Raw genomic sequence first — 24,740 nt, 5'->3', positions numbered from 1 at the left:
TTGTATTTATGGTTCTTGTTTGTGTCTTGGTAAATGGACTCCCAAATATTTTTACAGAATTTTCTAGTTATTTTGAATGAATTTTATTTTTCTAATTCTTTCAAAGGAGTTTTGCTGGTAATATACATTAAAGTATATGACTTTGTGGATTTGTTTTTGTGGGTTTCTACTTTGCTGAAGATACTGTTTCAATTCATTTTAATTGACTCTCAAGAATTCTCTAAGTCTATTATCTACAAAGAGCAATGATTTTATTTCCTCTCTCCCTATGATTATCCCCTTCATTTTTTTTTCTTCTCTCCTCATTACTATTGCTAGCCTTTCTAGCATTAGTTTAGTACTAGTATAGTGCTAAATTAAATAATGGACACCTTTTTGCTTTACCCATGATCTTCTTGAAAAGGCATGTAGCCATTTATCCATTTCAAGTAATACTAGCTCTTGGTTTTAGATGTGTCCTATTTAGCATATTAAGAGTCTATTTATTCTCACACTTTTTAACATTGTTAACAAAATGAGTCTTATATTTTGTCAAAGGTTTTTTCTGTAATTTTTCATTTGAATTTTATCATCTTTTCAATATCTTCTGTTATGTTCATATATATGGAACAAATGCTGAATGCATAGAATGAACCCATCTGGTTATAATCTTTTCATATGTTGCTACAGCCTCTTTGCTATTTTATTTCATTTTCTTGAATAGGTATTCATTAGAAATATTGCTTTATAGTTTTCTTTATCTTCCTTATTTAGACAGTTCTAAGAGCTCTAGTGGGTAAGGATTGAATGAGCTCAAGAAAAGGCATAGGAGGATAATTGAACTCATTGATTATAATGATGAAATTATACTAGCTTGAGACTATGCCAAAATGGATGTTTTGGTTTTGCTATGTACATTATTCTAAATTACTACTTACTTGCCCATAAGTGAAACTCAATACCATTTAATGGATTTTTTCAAAGGTTTAATTTTGTTTTTCCTATGTTTTCAAGCATTTATTTTCAAAGCTATTAATTACTATCCTTAATGGACAACTTAAAACAGTTAGGTTTACGCCCATACTCTCTACTGTAGATTTCCCATGCCTAGGACCAGTCTTTTCCACACTATTCACAAAGTCATAATTTATATCCTTTTGAAGTTGTGTACTCTTCTTGGCCAGAAAAAAAAGGAAAGAGAAAAGAAAGGAAAAGAGCCATCTGGAGTGCGCAGCATATACCAGAAGCAAAGTTAGCATAAACCAGAAAGTTCTTGGTTTAAAAAACAATTTCCCAAAAACCATCAAATGCAAATTTGACATGAGTATTCATCCAGGTGGTTTCCATTTTAAATATTTAGCAATACTGAAGCTGCAACTAATCACTTTAGTTTCTTTTACCCACTTTTTCTGATTATATGTAATAAATCTAGACTCTCTTAGGGAGTGGATTCAACATTGGGGTGAGTTGCATCTTTTATTTATTTAGTTTGTACATATAAACTTTTAATCCTCCTGCTGCTTTAATCTGTTTTAATCCCATTTACAAAATGGGAAAAACAATAAGGACCTACCTTGGGGATATTAAATAATGTAATTAACTTAATTAAATTAGTATTGGACTTAAATGAGATCTTGTTGGAGAGATACAAGGGAAGATGAGTTAATGTTTTGGCAATGGCTTCTTGTAAATAGCTGTCTTTGATGACTTATTTAAATCAGTGGTTTTCCAAACTTTGTGAGCTTGTGAACACTTCATTGTTTTTCAGGCCTCCGAACTTGAATCCTTGATGTGGTTTCATTGCATGTTAAGTAGACCTGAACAGAGCATGTCTTCTCTTTCAAAATGTCTCTAGAGAGAGTTCGTGGAACTGTCTACCAAAACAGTGTGAAAAACACTGATTTTCATTTACCCCCAGTGTTGCTTTGTTACTAAAGTACTCACAATAATAAAGGGCTTGAGAACAAAGGTCTATCAGTGCTTAGATTTACCCTGAGAAGAATTATTTTTAAATAAAATGATGACAGAGCAAAATCTATTTTATGTATTCAATGAGCATCATTTTGTCATCTCTGAATTTTTCTGTGGTGTTAAAAGTATCAGAGTTGCTGTCAACTTGGCTTTTTTGCTTTGGGGCATAATTCTACAGATCTTGCTGCTTGCTCATCTGCAATTTTCACAGAAATCCTTTCTCTTTAGTAGAAAACAAACATGTATTTGTAGTTAGCGTAGTTCACAAATAATCAGAAATAGGTAGTTAACTGTAACAAAATCTTTGTTCTAAGACAGTTCTCAGAAATAATGGCTATTTCCTAAAGTTTGGGGGAGTTGATGACAGGAAGGAAAGAAACCCAGAAAAACTTGGTGATCTCCAAATCCTATTTCAACATCCCCTTGACCTACATAAGACAACTCAAGAAGCTAGCCAATCTAGCAGTGCTTACTGGGAGGATTAAATGTCTTCAATTGTCACAGCCAGAAGAAAGAGTGCCAAGAATCAATAAAACCACCCACTCCCACTCCCACTCCCCTCTCCAGGCAAATACGTGAATTCTGTATTACTATCGTGCTATTCCTAGATTTTTTTATGTAACAAAATGAAATGATAGCATAGTAATATTGCTTGATTAAGCTGAGTGTTAGTCTCTGTCTTTCCCATACATTACAAGATAATTTTACACACTGCCTCATTGCACCATGTGCCACCCTCCTTAAGTTAAGTCCAGGTGCTGACAATAGCTCTTCCCCTGATCGGAATGATATTCATGCTGTGTATGGGTCAGATCTTCATTACTGAGTAGCTTGTCTCTTTTCTATGATTGTGCAGCCTTGATGTTGGCAGGTACCACTTTTTATGTCATATTTGAATCCTCCTATCTCTAGTGACTACCACAGTGCTCTCCAGATAATGGGCATTAATAAATGTTTGTTGAACCCAATCAATCAAAAGGCACTTATTAAGGACCTACTTAGTGCTAGGAATTGTGCTAGGCACAAAGATACAAAGATAAAATGAAATAGAGCTTTTATTCATTCTATAGGGTGAGACAACACATAAACCTATACATGTGTACATAGATGTATAGATATATGGATAGAGAGAAATAAAGCACTTGGACGTTTTAGAGGAAATGCACTAAAAGCTAGCTCAGGAAAAAACATCATGTAAGATCTTGCATTTGAGCTGAGTTTTAAAGGAATCCAGGGATTCTAAGAGACAAGACAGAGCAGGGAGTACATGCCAGGAATTGAAGATTGCCAACATAAGACCACGCAGACAAAAATAGAGTGTCTCTGTGGGAAACAGCAAGATCACTTGTTTGGCTGGACCAAAGAAGAGGAAATAACATATAATAAGGGTGAAAGAAGTGGTTTGAAGCTAGTTTGAGAAAGGATTTAAATGCCAAACAGAGGAGTTTGTATTCAGTTTTAGAGGTGATATGGAACCACTATTATTCATTGAACACTTGAGCGATATGGTCAAACCTGGTATTTAGGGATTGAATTTAGTGAATTGAAGTGATATTTTGCTGGGAATTTGAATACTAAAAGTGGTCTAGAGACCTGTAGCATTCCAAGGGCATTTTTCTAAATGTTTTGTTTTCTCAACTGTTTGATGAAATTATAAGTCTTTTATAGAGACATAATTGCAGATTTTCATTTCTAGGAGTTAAGGTGGAACCCACAGATCGACCCCACTAGTGTATAAGACACATTTTTCCTAAAGTTTTACTCATTATGAATGTTATACGGTTTAATAAACAACAAGGAATTAGTGAAATGCTGAAATTAGTCGTGGCTGTTGTTGTCGCTGTTTACTATTGCTACATACATTCAGAAGAAGTATGAAGCGTTATGTCCGCCAGCTTTCTAAGTTTATACTCTTGACATTCTACCTAAAACATGCAGTTCTTGGAAGCTATCCTAAGTCGTGAGGTCGAATACCATCAAAATGAGAATCAGTCACCTAATTACTACCAAATTGTGCTTCATTTTAAAATGAGGTCTTCCTCACTCCAGATGTTTCTAGAAGAAGTGCTCCTAAATATAAATATGTTACACTTCTTTCTCCCTGCTTTTGTTCTTGCCATTTATTCACCTTTAATGTATTTTTTTCTGCTAAATCTTACACATCCTCTGAGATCCAGTTTAAGTTTTACCAGTTGATATAGTGAATGATTTCTTTGATTCTTCCAGGCTACAGTAATCCCTTTCTTCTCTAAACTCCTAGGGTGGTTAAAATTAACATTCGACAATAACTCTATTTAATTAAGGTGGGATCAGACCTTTGATTTCACTGGCACAGAGAGAAAATTCACTTTAGATTGACCACCTACTTTGCAATATATCAGTTACCTGAGGCTCTGAGGATTAAGTGATTTGCTCACACTGCCAGGACTGGTCAGAGGCAGGACTCTCAACTCATAGCTTCCAGATTCCAAGGGCACCTCTCTTTACGTTATGCCAGTTATAATTAGAGTGTATAATTGGGTTGTGTTAGATGTTCATAGAGGACTAGTACCTCTGGTGTGAGGGCTTGCCAAGCCCTTTTCAGGGCTGCTCATCTACCTTTGGTGTCTACCTGTCACTCAGTTCTCACCTGTGGCTCCAAGAAGCTGTGGAGTGTACAGTGGCCACACCCTGGTAAACTTTCTTGGCAGACCAGCTAAACCAAGTTGAGGGTAACTGATGGGCCTCAAACCTGTCACCGAGTTAGGGGGATGTCTACCCCAAGCATGTGAAGACTTCTCCTGAAGACTGTGGATGAGAATAATTTGTTCCAGTGGCTATGATGGTGCCTGAAGCAGGTGCTATGGAGTGCTTAGAGCTTGGTCAGACATCAAAGGTTCAAAGGTCATCTATTGCATCCTGAGCCATGACCATTTGTCCTGACTTTTGTCTTGCCACTGGACTTCTGTGACTCTGGAAGAGAGAGTGAGGCTGAAAACTTTGTGCAACTCTGCCTCACTTAAATCCAATTCACCCTCCAATCAAGACATCACCTGTGATGTCATTGGTTCTCTTTGAAAATGAAGGACAAAAAACATATAATTAGTAGTTAATTAAATATTTAAATATAGTTTAAACTATAGTATAGCTTAGTACTTAAATTTTTGTTTGTTAGTTTTCTGTCCCAAGCTAAACCAAAAGGAAAGCTCCTATATTTCCTTTGATTCCACTTTATAATATATACCTAGCACTGGGCTGGACCCACACTAGCTTCTTAAAATTAACTAGTTGATTGAACTTTAATTTGGTATCTCTGTGTGGTAGTACATATATAGCTTAAAGGTGATTTGGTTTGAGAACATTGTTGTCAGGAAACTCTCAGTGTAGAAACTTCACTAAAGAGAATCGGCAACTCTTATACAACATAAAGTTTTAGATTGTTGATTATATTGAAGGTTGAGTGACTTAGCCCTGCTCACGTCATTAGGAAGTGTCTAGATTTGAACTGAGACAGGTTCATCTTGAAACCAAGAAGGGACATCTCTTGACTGTGCTCCTTTTCATATGTGAATGTAGGTTTATACATATATATGTGAGTGCTATCACATATATATATGTACATATATAATATGTTACATATTTATCATAGATATGAAATGCAAAATATTGTATATTTATATTATAGTTATATATTATACATGTATATATTGCATATATGGTATGTATATATATATGTATATACATGTATGGAGAGAGAAATAGTATAGCATAGTGAGGAGAGAACTTATATATTATATATATTAGCAAAATATAAATTTTTCAGTACTAGAAACCCAGCCAAGAAGATTCTGTTTATTCATTGTGTAGTTATCGGCTGCAAAGCTTGTTTTCATATCTTACAAATCATGATGTAGTTTCTTATTGCTACCAAAACAGCAGAATCCCTACATTAGAAAAGTATGTAACTTGTTTTGGCTATTTCAAGAAGTTCTAATTGGCCTTCAGATATACTAATATTTGCCACAGATACAAATATTAGGCACAGATTAAAATGAGAGATTAAGCAGAAATTAAAAATGTTTTTAAAAACCTAACCATTTGAAAATGGTTCTATTTTAAAGTGACTCTTAGAAAATGAATACAAGGGCAATAGGAATAGAAATTCTCTGTTTTTATTTTAGAATGTTCCTTGACACTGGAAGTAACTTCAATATACTACAAATACATACATATATATATATATGTATATATATATGTATACTAGTATACTAGTTCTATATAGAGAAGTATATATACTGTATACTAGAACTATAGTTCATAGACAATGATTGAAAATTTAGTCATTGCCCCTTCCCTGAACCCCAAAATAACAAACCAGTCTCTTCAGAAGTTTGTTTAATATGGCTAAAGCAGTTCTGTGGACATCTTTGCTCTGCCTGCCAATTGCCTGCCAATTGAGGGACAGTTGTTCAAGGAACTATTTCTAGGATCAGAGCCATAGCTCTGCTAAAGTAATCAGGTATTTTTCTGACAGCCTCAAGTCTAGAGGGCTGATATCTCTTGTAGTCCTTTAGCAACAGTACAGACAACTATGCTTATCACCAGGTTGGTAAGAGCCAATAATTAAAATAGTATAATTTTGGTTCTCTTTTCCCTACCGGACCTCTGCCATACACAGGGTAGCCTCCCTAGAATTGACCTTGAGCCGTGGTGTCCCAGGATCTCTTCTCCACCACCCACCCTGTTACCCAGTCAACTGAGGAAGTGCTTCATGCTACTTGCCTTGGGCAAAAATTCCTGGTTATAGCACTGCCTACATTTCTGCTATATTGTATTTCCTTATTTAAACCCATCCAGGAAAGGGGATGAGTGAGGAAATAGACTAATGCCTCTGTCATTATTTGGGGATTCTTTCCCAAATCTGATCTATCTATTTTGGAGCCATGCCTCACTTCTTTTAATGATTGTCTAGATATCCCAACTTTATAATGCATAAAATAATTTGCATTGTGTTTTTACAATCAAGATTAATAAGTTTATAGAAATCTTTGTTTTATTGAAAACTCCTCAAGAGGCTACATGCTGTAATAGATAGAGTGCTGGCAGAAATATCTGGGTTCAAGTCTCACCTCTGACAGATGATTTATATGACCTTGCAAGCAAACAGCTTAAGCTCTCAGACCCCAGGCACCTCTCAGACTATAACCTGTGGAGAAGCCAGTATTCAGACATAAGGCCTATGATTCCAAAGCCAGAATTTCTCCACTCCCACACCTTATTTTTTAATGAATTCAGGGAAAAGGTTGGCAGTACAAGCTAAGTCTTTAAGAAATATTTGTATTGATATCTTTTAAAAAGTCAGCTTTAACAACATATCGCTTCCTTCTCTTCAACTTTTTTAACAAAGAATAAAAAAGAAAAAAAACAGTTCAGCAAAACTAAATACTCAGCAGTGGTACCCATTATGCCCAGCTGTATTGTATATACAGCATTTCATAGCTATAGTCCCCTATCTCTACAAAAAATCAGGGAATGCGTTGTCATGTAAGTTCTTCAGTCCCAAGGTTGGTCATCGTTATTAAATATGGTTCATTTTCATTTTTTGTTTTTGCCATTTAAATTGTTATAGTTTTTATTTATTGTTTTCTTGGTTCTACTTACTTCATACTGTATCAGTTCATAATGTGTTCCCATGCGTTACTGTATTCTTCGTATAATCACTTTCTCTCATTGGGCAAGAGTATTCTACCACCCTCATGAACAACAGTGTAATTCCCATTGTGGTTCATGGTTAATTCCCATTGACCATTCCCACTGAGAATGAGATATTCCCAACTGATTGTCAGCTACTTTGTTCCGAGGTCTTTGTTGCTATAAATGTTTTGGTGTGTACTGGATCTTTCTTATAGGTGGAGTCAGGAAGACTACAGTTCAAATTCAACCTCAGATACTTACTAGCTGTATGACCCTGGGCAAGTCACTTAACCTCTGTCTGCCTCAGTTTCCTTGACTATAAAATAGAAATAATCATGGCACCTATCTCCCAGAGTTGTTTTGAAAATCAAGTGAGATAACATTTGTAAAGTGCTAAGCACAGTACTTGGCACATTGTTTCCTTTCCTTCTTCCTTCCTATCTTTGGCATCCTTTGGGTATATGCCTAACAGTGAGGTCTTCGGGGAAAATAGGTTAGGTTTTTTACTCATTTTCTTAGCACAATTCCAAATGTATTTCAAGGATGTATAAGAGCAATTCACATCTCCAAAAAATGTGTGCCCATCCTTCTACAAGCACCAATTATTCCCATATTTTGTTATCTTTACCAGCTTGCTCAATATGAGGTAAAATCTCAAAATAATTTTGACTTGCATTTGTCTTAGGGATTTGCAGCAGTCGTTCAAATGGTTGTTAACAACTTGCAGTTCTTTCAAAAACTAATTGTTCGTATCTGTTGACCATTTATCCATTGGAAAATGGCTTTTGGTGTTATAGATTTGCCTTAATTCCCAATATATCTTAGCAGACCCTTATGAGGGATATTTGATATAAAGATTTCTTCCCAATTGACCATTTCCCCTCTTACCCTACTTTCATTGTTTATATTATCATAAAAGCTTCCTAATTTTATGTAATTGAAATGATCTGCTTTGTTTTCTGTAATTACTTGCACCTGTCTTTTGGTTCTCTCAGGCTGAATTGGGGGATGATCATTCAGTTCTCCCTAGTCTCTACTCTTTGATCTGTACTCAGTTCTCTCTCTTTCCCTCTCCCTCACCCTTCTCCCTACATCATAGCACCCAATTTGATGATAAAACACTTTAAATTGATCAGCGTTATTACTACTGTACATTGATTTTTGTATGGCTCTTACCCTTTCAGAGTGCTTTCTTGTCTCATATTTTAGCTGATATTCTCAGAATAACTTTGTAAGTTAGGTAAGGTAGGTATTAGTCTCACTTTACAAATGAGGTAACTGAGCCACAGAATGATTAAACAACTTATCATCAGCTTGCAAACACCTTATAATAAGCTTTTTGATGGGTTCATCATGTCTCATTATGATTTTTGGTGTTTTTTTTATTACAGTTTAACCTGGTGTGTTTAAACTCTTGGATGCTGGACTTTACCCAGGCTATTCTGAATCTGGGGTTTCTGGCTGGGGCTTTTACTCTGTGCTACGCAGCAGATAGGTAAGTATGAAGGTGAGAGGTTTTTTTTTTTTAATTAATACATGTAACTACAAAGATGAACATGTTAAGAGTTTAAAAGAAAAATGATTTTCTAAATTTGGAACTCCCCCCAAATTCTGAAGTTCTGAGTTTGTGATTAATTCACACTTTTTGTTTATTTGATGGGATTTCATCTTTTCAAGTTGTGACTTCTGTCTCCTGATGGAAAACTTGTTTGTACTATGCCTTGACTATTACGCGTTAATAAATCAGAATGAAGGCGCTTTCATCTCAGCCAAAATGTTAAGCCATGTGGCACATTAAACCATTCTTGTCTGCTTGGTGAGTGATCTGCTTCTGTAGGAACTGATTTCACTCTACCTGAATGACTGTGACATCATGATCCAAACTGATTGAATGGTCAGGGCAGGGTGAATTACAATCTGTGGTTTGATTAGCTCAGTCATACAGAGCTAGTCTTAGTTTTTGCTAGTTCTTAGATTACCAACTAAACAATCCACATGTTTAATTCTGCAGATTTAGATTTCATATTTCAGCATATTATGAGAATGTGCTATCTCCCAAGGATTTGCAAACAGTTAATCCACAAATAACATGAAAATAGTATGTGTAACAAATGAATTGGTTATGTTTTGATAAATATAGTTATATTTGGAAAAATAGTGAGAATCCAAGACAATTCTGAAGGACTTATAATGAAAAATGCTATTCCTCTCCAGTGAAAAATGGAGTCTGAATGCAGATTAAAGAATTCTTTTTATTTCATTTTTCTTGAGGTTTTTTTTGTCTGTGTTTTCTTTTGCAACATGGCTAATATGGAAATGTTTTGCATGATTGCATGTGTATAATCTACATCAAATTGCTTGCCTTCTCAAGAAGTGGGGAGAGGAGGAACAGAGGGAAAAAATTTGGAACTCAAAATTTTAAAAAGTAAATAAAAATTTACATGTAATTGAGAAAAAATAAAATAAAAAAATAGTGAGATACTGTCAAACTCTTTTTTTTAATACAGGCATTTTAGATACTTTGCAGAGTTATCAGATTTGATACATCACAAATTAAAATTTAGAATATCCAAAATGAAATGAGTCCATCAAATATATCATTTATAGTAGCAAGTCATGAAATATTATGAAACAGTGACTTTACGGTCAATAAGACCAGATAAATTATGATAGTTTTAAAAGAGAGAATATCAAAAGTATCTCTGCAACATCAATTGTTATGAAAAGTATGGATTTTGTGAAGCGTGCTCATGAAACCTCTCCTCTCAACCCCAGGATGAGGTGGATTTACAAGCAAATTTTACCAAACATTTAAAGAACAATTAATTTCAGTACTAGTAAACTGTTTGAAAGGCATCTTAACAAATTTCTTCTATGAAATAAATATGATCTTGATACCTAACCCAAGGAGTCAAATGAGAGAAAGAAAATGGTCAATCAATTTACTAAATGAATATTGATGTAAAAATATAAATAAAATATTGGCAAGGAGAGTACAACAATATATCACAGAGATCATACACTAGGAGGAAGCTGGGTTTATACCAGGAATACAGGGCTGGTTCAATATTAGGAAAACTAGAAGCATCATTGACTATATTAACAAAGTCATAGGACTATTTCAATAGATGAAGAAAAAACCAGGGCAATAACTCACTATTTGACAAAAACTGTTGGGGAAACTAGAAAGTAGTCTGGTAGAAAACTGGGTATATTTTGCTTTTCATCAGTTCATGAAAGTCCTTCCATGTTTTTCTAAAATCAGCCAGCTCATTGTTTCTTAAAGCACAGTAGTACTCCACCACAATATAGCTTATTCAACCATTCCCCAGTTGATGGACATCCCCTCAATTTGCTACCACTATGCTATAAATATTTTAGAATGTTCTTTTCCTTTTTCCCTGATCAGGGAAACAGATCTAACAGTGGCATTTCTGGGTCAAAGGGTATACACAGTTATATAACTCTTTGGACATAATTCTGGATTGTTCTCCAAAATGGTTGGATCAGTTCACAATTCCACCAACAGTGTATCAGTGTCAGTATCAGTATCAGTATTTTTCCACATCCCCTCCAACAATTGTTATTTTGCCCTTCTACCAGCCAATCTGATAGGTGTGAGATGATATCTCAAAGTTGTTTTGATTTGCATTTCTCTAATTAATAATGATTTAGAACAATTTTATATGCCTATATATTATATGCATAGTGTGTGTGTGTGTGTGTGTGTGTGTGTGTGTGTGTGTGTGTGTAAAGGCTGGCTTGAAATTTGAAAAGTGAAATGAGCAGAACCAAGTGAACACTGTATATATAGCAATAGAGTTTGAAGAACAACTGTGAACAATCAAGTTATTCTGGGTATTATAAATACTCAAATCAACTTCAAAGGACCATGTCCCTTTCTTACTTCTTCCTCTTCACTTTTCCCAACCTCTTTCCTTCAAGCTGGGCAGGTAGGCAGTACAAGGCCTGGAGTCAGGAAAACTCATCTTCATGAGTTCAAATCCAGCCTTAACCACTTATTAGCTAATGTGACCCTGGGCAAGCCACTAGCCCCCGTTTGCCTCAGTTTCCTCATCTGTACAATGAGCTAGAGAAGGAAATGGCAAACCACTCCAGTATCTCTGCCCGAAAAAACCCAAATGGGGTCATGAAGAGTCAGACATCCTCTCCTTTACTTTCTCTTCTGCTCCTCTTCTCTACTTCAACAACTTAGCATTAATGTATGGAAGTTTGTAAGGATTATTCTGATGGAAGGTGACCCTTCTTGCCAAAGCTAACCCCCCTATATGCACAAGTAATTCATTACCAGCCCCTCTTCTCCAGCAAATTCCCGTTTGTCATCTCTACTTTCTCACTAATTATTACTCTCTCCCTGTTAACTGGTTGCTTCCCTACCACTGACAAATATGCCCATATCTTCCCCATCCTGAAAAGAATCCTCATCCCCAGCAGCCATCATCCCAAATCTCTTTTCATTTTTGTGGCTGAACTCTTTAAGAAAACCATCTACAATAAGTGCCTCCACTTCCTTTCCTCCTACTCTCTTCTTAACCTTACGGTCTGACTTCTGACCTCATTATGCTCTCTCCAAAGTTACCAGTGATCTCTTAACTGACAAACCTTTTCTCAGTCCTCATCGCTCTTGACTACTCTGCAGGCTTTATAATGTTGATCCCCCTTTTCTCCTTGATACTCTCTATTTTCTAGTTTTTTATGATACCGCTCTCTCCCAGTTATTCCGCTACCTGTCTGGCCACTCCTCAGTCTCCTTTGCTGGATCTTCATCCAGGTCATGCCCACTAACAGTAGATATCCCCCAGGGCTCTGTCCTGGGCCTCTTCTCTTCCCCCTATTATCTCTTCTACTTGGTGATCTCATAAGCTCTCTATTGTTATCATCTCTATTCAGATGACTTGGATATGTTTTTCCAGCCCCTCTTGATCTTATCTTGCATCTCTAATGGCCTATTGGACATTTCAAACTGAATGTCCCATAGAAATCTTAAATTTAGCATGTCCCAGAAATTGAACTCATTATCTTTCCCCTTCTTCCTGACTTCTCTATTAATGTTGATGGTACCATAATCCATTAGCCCAGGCTTGCAACTTAAATGTTATCTTTGATTCCTCCCTCTACAGCTTCTCCCTCTCCCTTTCCCTCTTTCTCCTTTCCCCACCTCCCTTTTCTCTCTCTCTCTCCCCCTTCTCTCCCCCTCTGTATATAGCCAATCAGTTGTTAAGTCATGTCATTTTCCTGTAAAGTCCCTTCTTTCCTCTGACATTATAACCATCCTGGTGTAGGCTCTCGTCACCTCAAGCCTTGAATATTGCAATAGTCTTCTTCTGGTTGGTTTTCCAAACTTAAGTCTCTTCCCACTTCAGTCCATCCTCCTCAGCTGTCAAGTGGATCTCCCTAAAGTGGGAGATGATGTCCTCCCCATATTACATAAACTCCACTGGTTCTAATTACCTCCAAGATCAAATACAAAATCCTGTTTGGTGTTTTAAGCCCTTCATAAATTGCCCCCCTTCTAATCTTCTTACGCCTTATACTCTCTACATACTCTGTGAGCTAGTGACACTGGCCTCCTTCCCTGACGTTACTTGCTCACACCACTTCATCTCCTGACTCTTGGCTTGCCTAGAACTCTCTCTTCATCCAAGCCTCTTGGCTTCCCTGGCTCCCTTCAGGTATCAACTAAAATCCCACCTTCTGAAAATTCTCCTTAATCTCTGAGATTTTATCTCCAATTTTTCTGGTGTGTGTCTCCATACATATATATGTATTTGTATATGATATATATATATATATATATATATATATATATACATGTATATACAGTGTATATATATATGTATGTGTGAATATGATTTGTACATAGATATTTGTTTGTTGTATTCGCCATTAGACTGTGGGCCCCTTAAGAGCAGGGACGGTCTTTTGCCTTTCCTTGTATCCCTAGAGTATAGCACAGTGCCTAGCACTTAATAAATAAATGCTTGTTAACTTGACTTAGTTTACTTTGATCCATGTTTTACTTGAATACATGACTTAATTAACAAATCCACATTTCCATCAGAATTGGGAAATCTTCCCACTATCTATATCTTCTCACTCTGTACAATTCTTATCTTTGTCTTTCTGTAAATCCTCCATAGAAGATCTATACAATTCACTAGAGGTCTTCCTCATTGTATCCTGGGGGTAAAAACCTAGAACTTGTCAGCAGATCCTCTTTCTTGTCAGATATCCAGCCTCGTCTTTTTTCCAGTTTTACTTGTTCTCTTTGTTATCTAAAGCAATAAGCATCCTACTTTCAAAAACCAAACAAAACCCTATCTATAACCTGCATATTTTTCAATGCTATTTTTATGAATTGGATTAGTGAATTATTTTATTACTTTTGGGGAAGGATCCATGATTTTGTTGGTATGGGCACTTCTTCAGACAATCATCATAGTCCCTCCAAGTTATATTAATTACTATTGTCGAAATATTCATTGCTTAGTAGTCAACCTTTCTGATGATGAACCCCTCCACATACAATAGATGATTCCTCTGACAATCATTTCCCGTATGATAAGTTATCAAAGCATGTAATCTGGTAGTATGGCCTTCATGACCCAAGGGCAGCCTTTGCACCACTGTCAGCCTTTAGAAGAGGACTTCATTGGAGAATCTAAAAGATTTTTATAAGAAAATTATGAAAAGCTGTAATAGAAAATATCTCATTTGATTCTTTTTAATGTTAAGATTACTTCTGTCTAGGCAAGTGGTGCCCCTCCCCCAGCTTGCCCTTAAATCATAGCTAGAGTACATTGTATTCATTTAACATTATAATTAGTTTTGAAATTATGAAGGATACTGATTCTACACATGACATCATTTTAGTATATGTTTATGGTATTTGTTGATTGTATTGTGTTAAAGAATGATTTGAAGTGATTTTTCTCTCTTTCTCAAAAAGGTATGGAAGAATAATTATATATTTGATCTCCTGCTTTGGTGTGGGAGTAAGTGGTATCATTGTGGCATTTGCTCCAAACTTTACTGTGTTTGTGATCTTTCGCTTCCTGCAAGGTGTTTTTGGAAAGGGAACATGGATGACATCTTACGTTATTGGTAAGAAGTTCAATAAATGTTAATTGAGCACGTGGAATGAGAAGGCACTGGGGATACAAAAATAAAAGTGACCCTCAGGGAGCTTACATTCTACTGTAATTCTAATTCATTTCAGTTCAGTTATCCTCTCCAGCTTAAATGGTGGATTCTAAGTGAATGTCAGATTTGTTCTTGACATCAATCTCAGAATTTTTAGAAATAAAGCAAAGAAATTTTATTTTGATTTATTTCTGCAACAAAGAATTCTATAAAAGCTGCCATCTCATACAACAGGGCTGAAATGTCCCTTTTCCTTGAAAACCAAAGAGTATAATAAGACAAATAATTCAGACTCACAGAATTTGATAGGTGAAAGGGATCCCAATGACCAGCCATTCCAATTCATACTCGAAAATTTAAAAAAAATAAAGATATACTTTATTCAAAAGAAATAGCAAAGGTAAATATTGGTGGTAGACAAGAGTGATAATTGCATTGTATGTTCCATTGGCAAGTAGGGTCTCCATAATAAGGCTACATTTCTCCCTCAGAGTTCCATTGATACCTCTGAAGATTAGGGAGTCATTCTAATGTTGTTAGCTTGAGATCCCATTCTGATATGTTCCCCGTAATATCAGTCTACAGTGATTACTGCTCCAATAATATTTATAGTGCCAGTTATTGTCTCTCTAATATGTTTGATCATCAGCTTTCTCCTTTAATATCAATTAACTTTTGTGCAGGGATATTTACTGATAAGATATAGCAAGAACCAAAATATGGAAACATTCTCAGACCAGAGCATACTCTTCTCTTCATACTCTGGTCACTGGGGAGAATGGGCTCCAACTTACAGTGGTAAGGACAAACGTTGTTCCCACCACTGAGTTCGCTTCTGGGTGTAGCATAGCCAGAACTTGCTTTAAGGACAGGGTTTCCCCATTGCCAAGCCAATCCACTGCTGAGCCAGGTTAAGGAAGTTACATCTTAGAGCTGTGGTGCCATCTGCCAACTAGCAAGCTGCTGGCTCTTCTAAACTTCTACAGCTTATGAGGTCTTTTCGCCTTCAATTTTCCTTTGCTGAATAACAAGAAAGAATAGTTACAACAGTACTTCTGGGAGTCAAGATGGTGGAGTAAGCAGGAAATCACTGTAACTCTCCTATATTCACCTCCAAACAACCATAAAAGAGCTTCCCTAAATAAATACTGGAACAGCAGATCCAGCAAAAAGATAGGGTGAAACAATCTTTTAGCCCAAGAAACTTGGAAGGTCAGCAGGAAAGGTCTGTCTCACTTAGGTAAAAGGAGAGCACAGTCTAGTACAGGAAGCATCTCAGCAAGCCCTGCTTCAGCAAACCAGCAGGAGATCCTGAGCCCCAGTGTGGTGGAACAAGCAAATGCCAACACCAGAACCCCCTACCCCCATGTGCCTCAGCACAGCCAGGGAAATGGGCAGATGCCAGCTCTAAGAACTTCTGCGTGCTTCAGCATAGCCCCAGGCAAACAAATAAAGGCAACCCTACAAGTGCCTAAGCAAATGGGCAGTCACTGGTGCCAGGCCCCACCACTTGCTTCAGCATAGTCCCAGGCAAACAAGGACCACCAAGTACTTCAGTATAGTGTGGATAAACAGGCAGAATACAAAACAGGAATACCCCACTGGCTTCAACACATGCCAGACACCAGCACTGGGACCCCAGCTGAGCACCAGGTAAGCTGCCAGGGCCTGAAGCCCTAAGCACAAGAAGCCTGAGACAGTGCCTTTTCACCCCGGGAGCAGAGCTTAAATTTAAAAGAAAGGAAAAAGGCTGAAAAAGATGAGCAAAAAAAAAAAAAAAACCAAACAACAACAACAAAAGAATCTGACCATAGAAAGTTATTATGGTGACAGGAAAGATGAAGATATAAACTCAGAAGAGGAAAACAACATCAAATTACCTGTGGGCAAAACCCCAAAGAAAAATGGGAAGTGGTCTCAAGCCCAGAAAGAACCTATGGAAGAGCTGAAAAAAGAACTTTAAAATCATACGAGGGAGGTAGAAGAAAAATTGGGAAAAGAAATGAGTGATGCAAGAGAATTATGAAAAAAGAGTCAGCTTTGTGGTTTAGAAAAAGAAAACAACTGCTTAAAAAGTGCAATTGACCAAATAGAAAAGGAGGTACAAAAGATAACTGAGGAAAACAACCCCTTAAAAGTTAGAATTGGATAAGTGGAAGGTAATAATTCTATGAGACATTAAGCATCAACCAAACAAATTCAAAAGAATGAAAAAATAGAAGATGTAAAATACCTCATTGGAACAATAACCAACCTGGAAAATAGATCCAGGAGAAACAATGTCAGAATCATTGGACTACCTGAAAGCTATAATCCAAAGGATGATCTGGACAGCGTCTTTCAAGAAATCATCAAGAAAAACTTCCCTAATATCCTGGAATGAGAGGGCAAAATAGGCATTGAAAGAATCCATTGATCATTTCAAGAAAGAGATCCCAAAATAAAATCTCCAAGGAACGTTATAGTCAAATTTCAGAACTATCAGGTCGAGGGAAAAATACTGCAAGTGGCCAGAAAGAAACAATTCAAATATCAGGGAGCCACAATAAGGATTACATAGGACTTAGCAACTGCAGTATTAAAGTGATTTCTTGATGTGATAAGGAAGAAGACTGCCAAAGACATTGGGAATTTATCACCCAGGCTAATGTGAAAAACATGGGAGAGAAGGATGTTCAGACACCGCAAGCAAAAAACAATTGAGAAGAAAATGATTCTGCAGAGCGTGAGTCCCAGTTAAGGCAAATGATCCCCAAAGCATTTATAAATGAGACTGCAAGGGAGAACAAAAATAAATGTGAAATGGAATAGTTTCAGTGTTGTTACAATTCTTTATTTTTAGTGACAGTGAAATATTTACATTTGGCTCCTATCATCTCAATAGCCAGTGGCACCTATATGAGGACATAGGTAAGGACATATGAGGGCATTTGTGAAGATTAAATTCAGAAGAATAGTTGAACCCAAGCAAATATCTAGAAAATTATTTTAAAGCGATCCGGTTTTCAAGTTTATCTCAAAGAGAGAAAGATTCCAAGAAAATAAAAAGATAATCTATGATATTATTACCCCCAAAAAAGTGACTGAGAAGACGGTAGCTACTAGCAACACATATGCCTATTTTCTCATCTTTAAAAAATAGTTCATTTATTAAGGATATCTCTGTGAAAACATGAGAAAGCAAGAGGTATGCTCTCATGTTAAAGCAGGTAGATGGCACTGTGGATAGAGCTTGGAATCTGAAAGACATCTTCATGAGTTCAAATCTGGCCTCAGACACTTAATAGCTGTATGACCCTGAGAAAGTCACTTAAACTCATTTATCTACCCACCCCCAAAATTCAAATTAATACTGCTTTGACTACCTACCTTATAGTATTATAAATTGCAAAGTACTACATAGATGTGGATTGTTATATATCTGCAAACCATTTTGTTCATGATTTCAATGATTGTGGTGGTTCTAATACCACCAAACAACAACAGACAAACAACCCAACAAACTAATATACATCTAGCACCTAATGGATGTTATTGGTCTAATGTATTTCTGTACAATAGTTCCTTTTCATTCTTAACCTCTTTTGTTTTTCTCTCTTCAGTGACAGAAATGGTTGGTTCAAAACAGAGAAGGATTGTGGGAATCGTGATTCAAATGTTCTTCACCCTTGGAATCATAATTATCCCTGGGATTGCTTACCTTATCCCCAATTGGCAAGGGATCCAGCTAGCCATCACACTGCCCAACTTTCTGTTCCTTCTCTATTACTGGTAATATGATCATGGTCATTGTTATAGTTATGTATTCTTTATGGTGGTACAACACTTTGGAGTCAGAGTCATAATAAAACCAAAAGTAAGGGAGATTTTCCAATTCTTCAAAACTGTATCCTAGGTTTGAAATTTTGAAAATTAACCAAGACCAATTTGTTATATGTTGGCTTTTCAAAAAGCATAAAATGATAAATGAAGGCATGTGTCACATTTAGTTGTTTTGTGAAATCTTACAAATGACTATCATTAAAAAAGAACATTAAAATCAAACAAATACATGATTCTCTTCATGATTTGATGAATCTATGATCTTATTGGTGTGGATAAATTTCCTCCAGTTAACTGTAGACCATTCAGAATTAATCTATCAACTGAGATAGTATTAAACAAAAGTTAACAAATTAACAATTAGAAATTCATAAGGAATAGAATAAATTATTAATAATTAATCAAATTATTAGTTATTAATGATTCATTCTGACCCCATTTCTTCAAACTTTCCTTCTTGGAGAGACAAGACTAGGGAGGTAAAAACTGCTTCATTTCCTCTAGCTTCTTCAATTTATAGAATTTATCAAATGCTTTATCATTTAGAGTGTCCTCAGAAAGTCCTCAAATAAGTATGATTTTCCAAATACAAGTGAGTAGGAAATACAGTCGGTGAAATTTTCCTTAACCTACTTACTACCTGACTCTCAGAATCTTCAGAATTTGCTTTTTGGGTTGTTGGTTGGTTGGTTTTTTAGCCAATAGCAAGATCCCATTTGAAGAGAGGGAAAAAGAATAAACAAAGCACAAATATCAAAATTTTGAAAAGTCTAGACATAGTTCACCAACTTCTTTACTTTGCCAGGGTGGTTCCTGAGTCTCCCAGATGGCTAATCACTCGGAAGAAAGGAGAAAAGGCCTTGAAAATTCTGCAGAGCATTGCCAAGTACAATGGGAAATATCTCTCACCAAATTACTCAGAGGTAATTCTATTTTATCTTCCATTAAAATCAGTAGATTTGTTTTCATGACACCTGCGTATTTGATAAAAATGATTTTAGGTAGTGAAATAATTGTTCAAATGTCTGATTGAATTGTTTGTTTTGACTTGAAAAAAAGGGTTGAAGGAGGTTAAAAGAGAGGATTAAAAAGGGTTAAAAAGAGGGGTTAGAGAAGAAATATTCTTTTAAGTTGTATTAGCTTTTTGTTTGTGGTCAGCTGGTAACAGTTTCATGCTTTGATGTTACAATTATTTCTTTGAACACATACCATTACATAATAGATTTTTATTGACTGTACAATGTGTACTTATGACCTATTGTTGACACAGTAGTTAGGGTAAGGATTTTTCTTTAAACTTAATGCAAAACAACATTTATCTGAAATATTTTTGGAACAGTAAAGTAAACTTTCAGTCTTTGGATTTATATGTGTTCATTCAGACACGCCATGGGCATTTATTGAGTGCCTTGTGTTTGTACAGCACTGTCCTAATTGTCTTTACTGGGAGTTACGAAAACAGTAGAAGAAATAGTCTTTTTGGAGAGTTTATAATCCAATAGAGAAGAGATACACGCACATCAATCCACAAGAATTTCTTAATCACTTTCTATACACCAGGTACTATGTTAAGTACTAGGGATACAAAGAAAAATCAAGAACAGTCTCTGAACACACACACACACACACAAGGACTTTACATTCTAATGGGCAGAGTGTGTATGCACACATATACACATGTGTATACATAATAAACCCACATATATCCAAGTACACATAAATGAGTGTATGTGTATATGTACAGATACACACACATATGAGTATATACACACAGGATGTTCCAAAAGTCTTAGTGCAATATATCTATGTAGATATTTGTATATGTCGATACTTACATAACAAATACAGAGTAGATGGGAGTTGGCCTTAGAGGAGAAAGCATTAACAGCAGTGGGAACAAGGAAAGGTCTCTTGAAGGTGATGGAACTTGAGCTGAGTCCTAAAGAAAGCTGAGGTTAGAAGGGAGAGGATTCCAGGCATGCAGAACAGCTGGTTCAAAGGAAGGAAGACACAGAGTATCCTATGTGAAGAACAGCAAGTAAACCAGTATGGCTAGGTCATAGAGTATGGAGAGGGGGAGTAATATGTTAAATGTTAAAAGATTGGAAAGCTAGGAAGAGACCAGAATGTAAAGAATTTCAAGTGGGTAATAAAGGTATTTATATTTGATCTTATCAGTAATTGGGAGCCATTGGAAATGACTAGAGAATAAATACCAGACAGCATATAAAGAGGTGTGTGATAATAAGCTATAGACTCTTAAGAACTCGAGGAATACAAACTCAGGGAAAACAAAGGTAAGGAAAGACCATTGGATGGTAGGATTAGTCTGGTAAGGTTTCTTGGAATAAGTGAATCTTGACCTGACTTCTAGGATCAAATAACATTTTTTATTTAGTAAGATATTTCTACCAAGAGAAGCTTTTGTTGGTCAGGTTTCCTTTTTCCTACTTGGATCAGACTACTTTAGATATCTACTTTACATCTGTCTTTCAAATTACAGTTAAATGGGAACTGGTCAATCATATATGAACTTAGAATTCTGCTGATTGAGGAATTTAAATATATGTTAAAATGGGAATTTTGAGACACCATTAGCCTTCGCCGATAATAAAAGGCATCTATCAATCTCTAAGTCTATTCCCTTACTTGGATGAAATTAAGACTTCTCTTTACAAAGTCACTACACTAAACAACCTCATGGTTTATTCTTTCATTTTTGTCACCATCAAAATTACCACTGCTCATTGAGGCAGTATGAGATAGTGGAGTTAGTCATAAAACTTGTCTTTGAGATTTGGCTACAACACTTACTAGCATGACCTTTGGACAATCCAGGTGTAATCTGTGAGTTTGTTTCCCAAACCATAAAATGGGGATAATTACACCTCTACCGCCTTAAAAGTGTATGCACGTGTGAGCTATCATTATTATTATAATTACCTCTGAATAAGTTGTGTAGCAGTCTCCATTTACTGTTAAGGCCACCAACATGGACGTTTGGGTCTGCCTTTCTGTAGTCACTTCATGCCTTAAAACATTGCCTAATTTCCCCAAGTTAAAGTTGTATCCAGCCTAAACTAAAGTTGGTTAGTAGTGCTGTCCTTGGATCAAACAGAAGCTTAAAAGAAACACTAAATTTTAGAAAACTCCTGGAATGAAATGCCTCTGGCAAAATGTAGTGCCATAACAACTTGCTCATTTTTTCTTATGGTAAATGCTGCTGAGAGGCTGTGCCCTAGACCAGATCCACTTCCTCTTGGCCATAATGCCCCTACTAAAAAGTAAAGGAGATATTTTGTGTCTTCTATGAACCATTGCCTGGTCCAATCCATAAACAGGATAGGTAGATAGATAGATAGATAGACAGACAGACAGACAGACAGACAGATAGATAGATAGATGATACATAGATAGATCTGGTCCTACTTCTACGTTATGAAGTGCTATAAAGGTGATTTATGAAGATTAATAGGGAAGTAATTATATTTTTTGGTGTGACTGTGCTTGTAAAACACTATGAACCATGAGGAAAAGTGATGCTTTCTTTTTCTGAGCAAGCAGACAGATGATTTCATTTAAAAGTCAGATTTGAAAGTAAAACTAAGCTTTCTTTAAGTTGAAGCAGTATGTCTGCAGCCTTTTTTGAGAGAGAATGAGAAAAAGACAGGGAGAAAATTTGTGATGTAGAGATGCTAGGTAAACAAAGCATCTACTCTTAGAATATATTATAATACAACTTCATCATAAACTACCTTGTTAAAGCCTAGATCAAGTCATACTAGAGACCAAATCATATTCTTTATATTCAAAGTGTATCTCTCTCACTCTTACAGAGAATACCTTCAATAAAAAAAGTTCTATTTGTCTCTAAATCTTGGAATTATAATGTGGCCATGCAAAATCTAAGTGTAGTCTATCTCTTTAATCACCCAGAAGACCTGAGTTCAAATCCAGCCCTATGTGCATATAGATGGTAATTATACCCAAAGATAGTAATAGTCTGTAATATCATATTAGTTCCTTGCATTATATTTGTATAACAGTATTTGGCATGCAGTACAAAACCAATTTTTATATTTGCTTCATATTATTTCACATGGAAATTTCAGATTGGGTGATAGAAAAAGGGCTGAACTTGGATTCACAAGAACTAAGTTTGAATCCTGGCCCTGCCACTAACTCCATAGCAAATCAGGTAACCTCTCTACCCCTCAATTCCTTCATATGTAAAATGGGGTAATTGATCTAGGTAGAGTCTTAGGTCCCTTCCACTTGTAGATATATGATCCTGTGACTCAAATAGCAAGTTGGAAATACAGTGGGACAACTGTCAACACTCAGAAAAGCACCTTTGTTTAGCCTAAGAAATCATGAATGAAAATGTTCTTAAAAGTTCTCATGGGTTTGGGAAGAGGGTTCTGTTTGTAACTAGAAGAAAGTTACTACCATTATAAGAACTTAAATCAAGGGTTCTTTCTTGGTGCCCTTTTATACCATATTAGATTATTCCTTATTATGTCATTCCTTGCATGACCAACAAAATGGACTTTTTTGCCCTAAGAGTATATCTTTTCTAACAATAAGGAGGAATTGATTGGCAAATTAAAATTACAGGAACCTTTGGAAGCAAGTAATATAGATTGTAATTACATAAGAACGGGGATCACAGAACAAAGTATAAAGTGAATTTTAAATTTGGGAAATGCCTACATTCTACAAAGGAAGTAGGGTCAAGGGGGTTGGGAGAGTCTTCAGTTAAGTTCTGATATTGTAGTCAAAAATAAATCTAATGAGGGGCAGCTAGGTGGCGCAGTGAGTAGAGCACTGGCCCTGGAGTCAGGAGGACCTAAGTTCAAATCCAGCCTCAGACACTTGACACACTTACTAGCTGTGTGACCTTGGGCAAGTCACTTAACCCCAATTGCCCTGCCATCCCCCCCTTCAAAAAAATAAAATAAAAATAAATAATAAAAAAATAAAATAAATCTAATGAGAAAGAAAGGGGAATAGAGCTAAAAAGCCAGAAGTATTTGTAATCATGAAACACTGGAAACTTTCCCAATAAATTCCCATTAAAATTTCCCAGTAAAACAAGGTTATGTTGTCTCCACACTATTTGATACAGTGATTTAAAAAAAAGTTTTCTATAGCGATAAGATAAAACCAATTAAGTAGATGAGCATTGGTGAAAAGGAGGCAAAATCTTCCATTGATAGACAATATGATGATTTACTTAGAGAAAAGTGCAGAAAATCAGCAAAGAAACCAATCATGGTGTTTAATAGATTCTGTATACTATCAAGATACAAATAAACCCACAAAAATCATTGAGTTTTTTTGACACAATACTAATAAAAATCAGGAGGGAATGACAGAAGGAAAAATTCCATTCATAGTAATGGCAAAATGCATAAAATATATGGGAATTGGCCTACAATAACACACACAAGGGTTATATAAATAAAACTATGAAACCCTCTATAGAAATCAAAGACAAATATTTGAGAAGACATTTATTCACCTATGGCTAGACTGTACCAATATAATAAAATGACAACACCTAAATTAATCTACAAATTTAGTATTAGACCAATCAAAATATGAAAGGATTACTTTTTTACACTAAAAAAAATCAGAATTTATTTGGAGGAACAAATGGTCAAGAATAAATAAATACTAGGTATAGAAGAATTTTAAGGAAAATACTGGGGTGGAGAGGAAAAGCAACTTAACAGCTAAGTGATGCAGTTGATAGAATGCCTAACCTGAGTCCAGAGGACTTAGTTCAAATCCAGCCTCAGATACTAGTTGTGTGACCTTTGCCAAGTCTTTTAACTTCGGTTTGCCTCAGTTTCCTCAGCTGTAAAATGGGGATTATAATAGCACCTATATCCTATGGTTGTTGTGAGGATCAGATGAGAGAATAATTATAAAATGTCATATAGTACCTAGCACATAGTGAGTGCTATATAAATGTTAGCTATTATTATTATTAACTATTAACATTACCAGATCTGCCAGCCATCAAAATAATATGATGATAGTTAAAAACAACAACAACAACAGATCAGGGAAGAAACTAGATTAGTAAGAATATGAAGCAAATGCCCAGTGTTCAATAAACTCAA

General features: G+C 35.9%; 1 protein-coding gene across 1 annotated transcript in view; it reads left to right on the top strand.

Annotated features, from left to right (window-relative positions):
- SLC22A3 (solute carrier family 22 member 3) overlaps positions 1-24,740 on the top strand; it is a 140,872-nt gene that overhangs the window by 61,974 nt on the left and 54,158 nt on the right. Inside the window, exons 2-5 of the mRNA XM_036769199.1 lie at positions 9,015-9,118; positions 14,594-14,748; positions 18,390-18,558; positions 19,415-19,532. Of these exons, the coding sequence (XP_036625094.1) occupies positions 9,015-9,118; positions 14,594-14,748; positions 18,390-18,558; positions 19,415-19,532 (546 nt within the window). The remainder of the gene's footprint in view (positions 1-9,014; positions 9,119-14,593; positions 14,749-18,389; positions 18,559-19,414; positions 19,533-24,740) is intronic.

The sequence above is a fragment of the Trichosurus vulpecula genome, chromosome 7, assembly GCF_011100635.1.
Source record: "Trichosurus vulpecula isolate mTriVul1 chromosome 7, mTriVul1.pri, whole genome shotgun sequence".
NCBI classification, from domain to species: Eukaryota; Metazoa; Chordata; class Mammalia; order Diprotodontia; family Phalangeridae; genus Trichosurus; species Trichosurus vulpecula.
The sequence above is the reverse complement of the archived record's forward strand: the minus strand, read 5'-3'. Positions and strand labels throughout refer to the sequence as shown.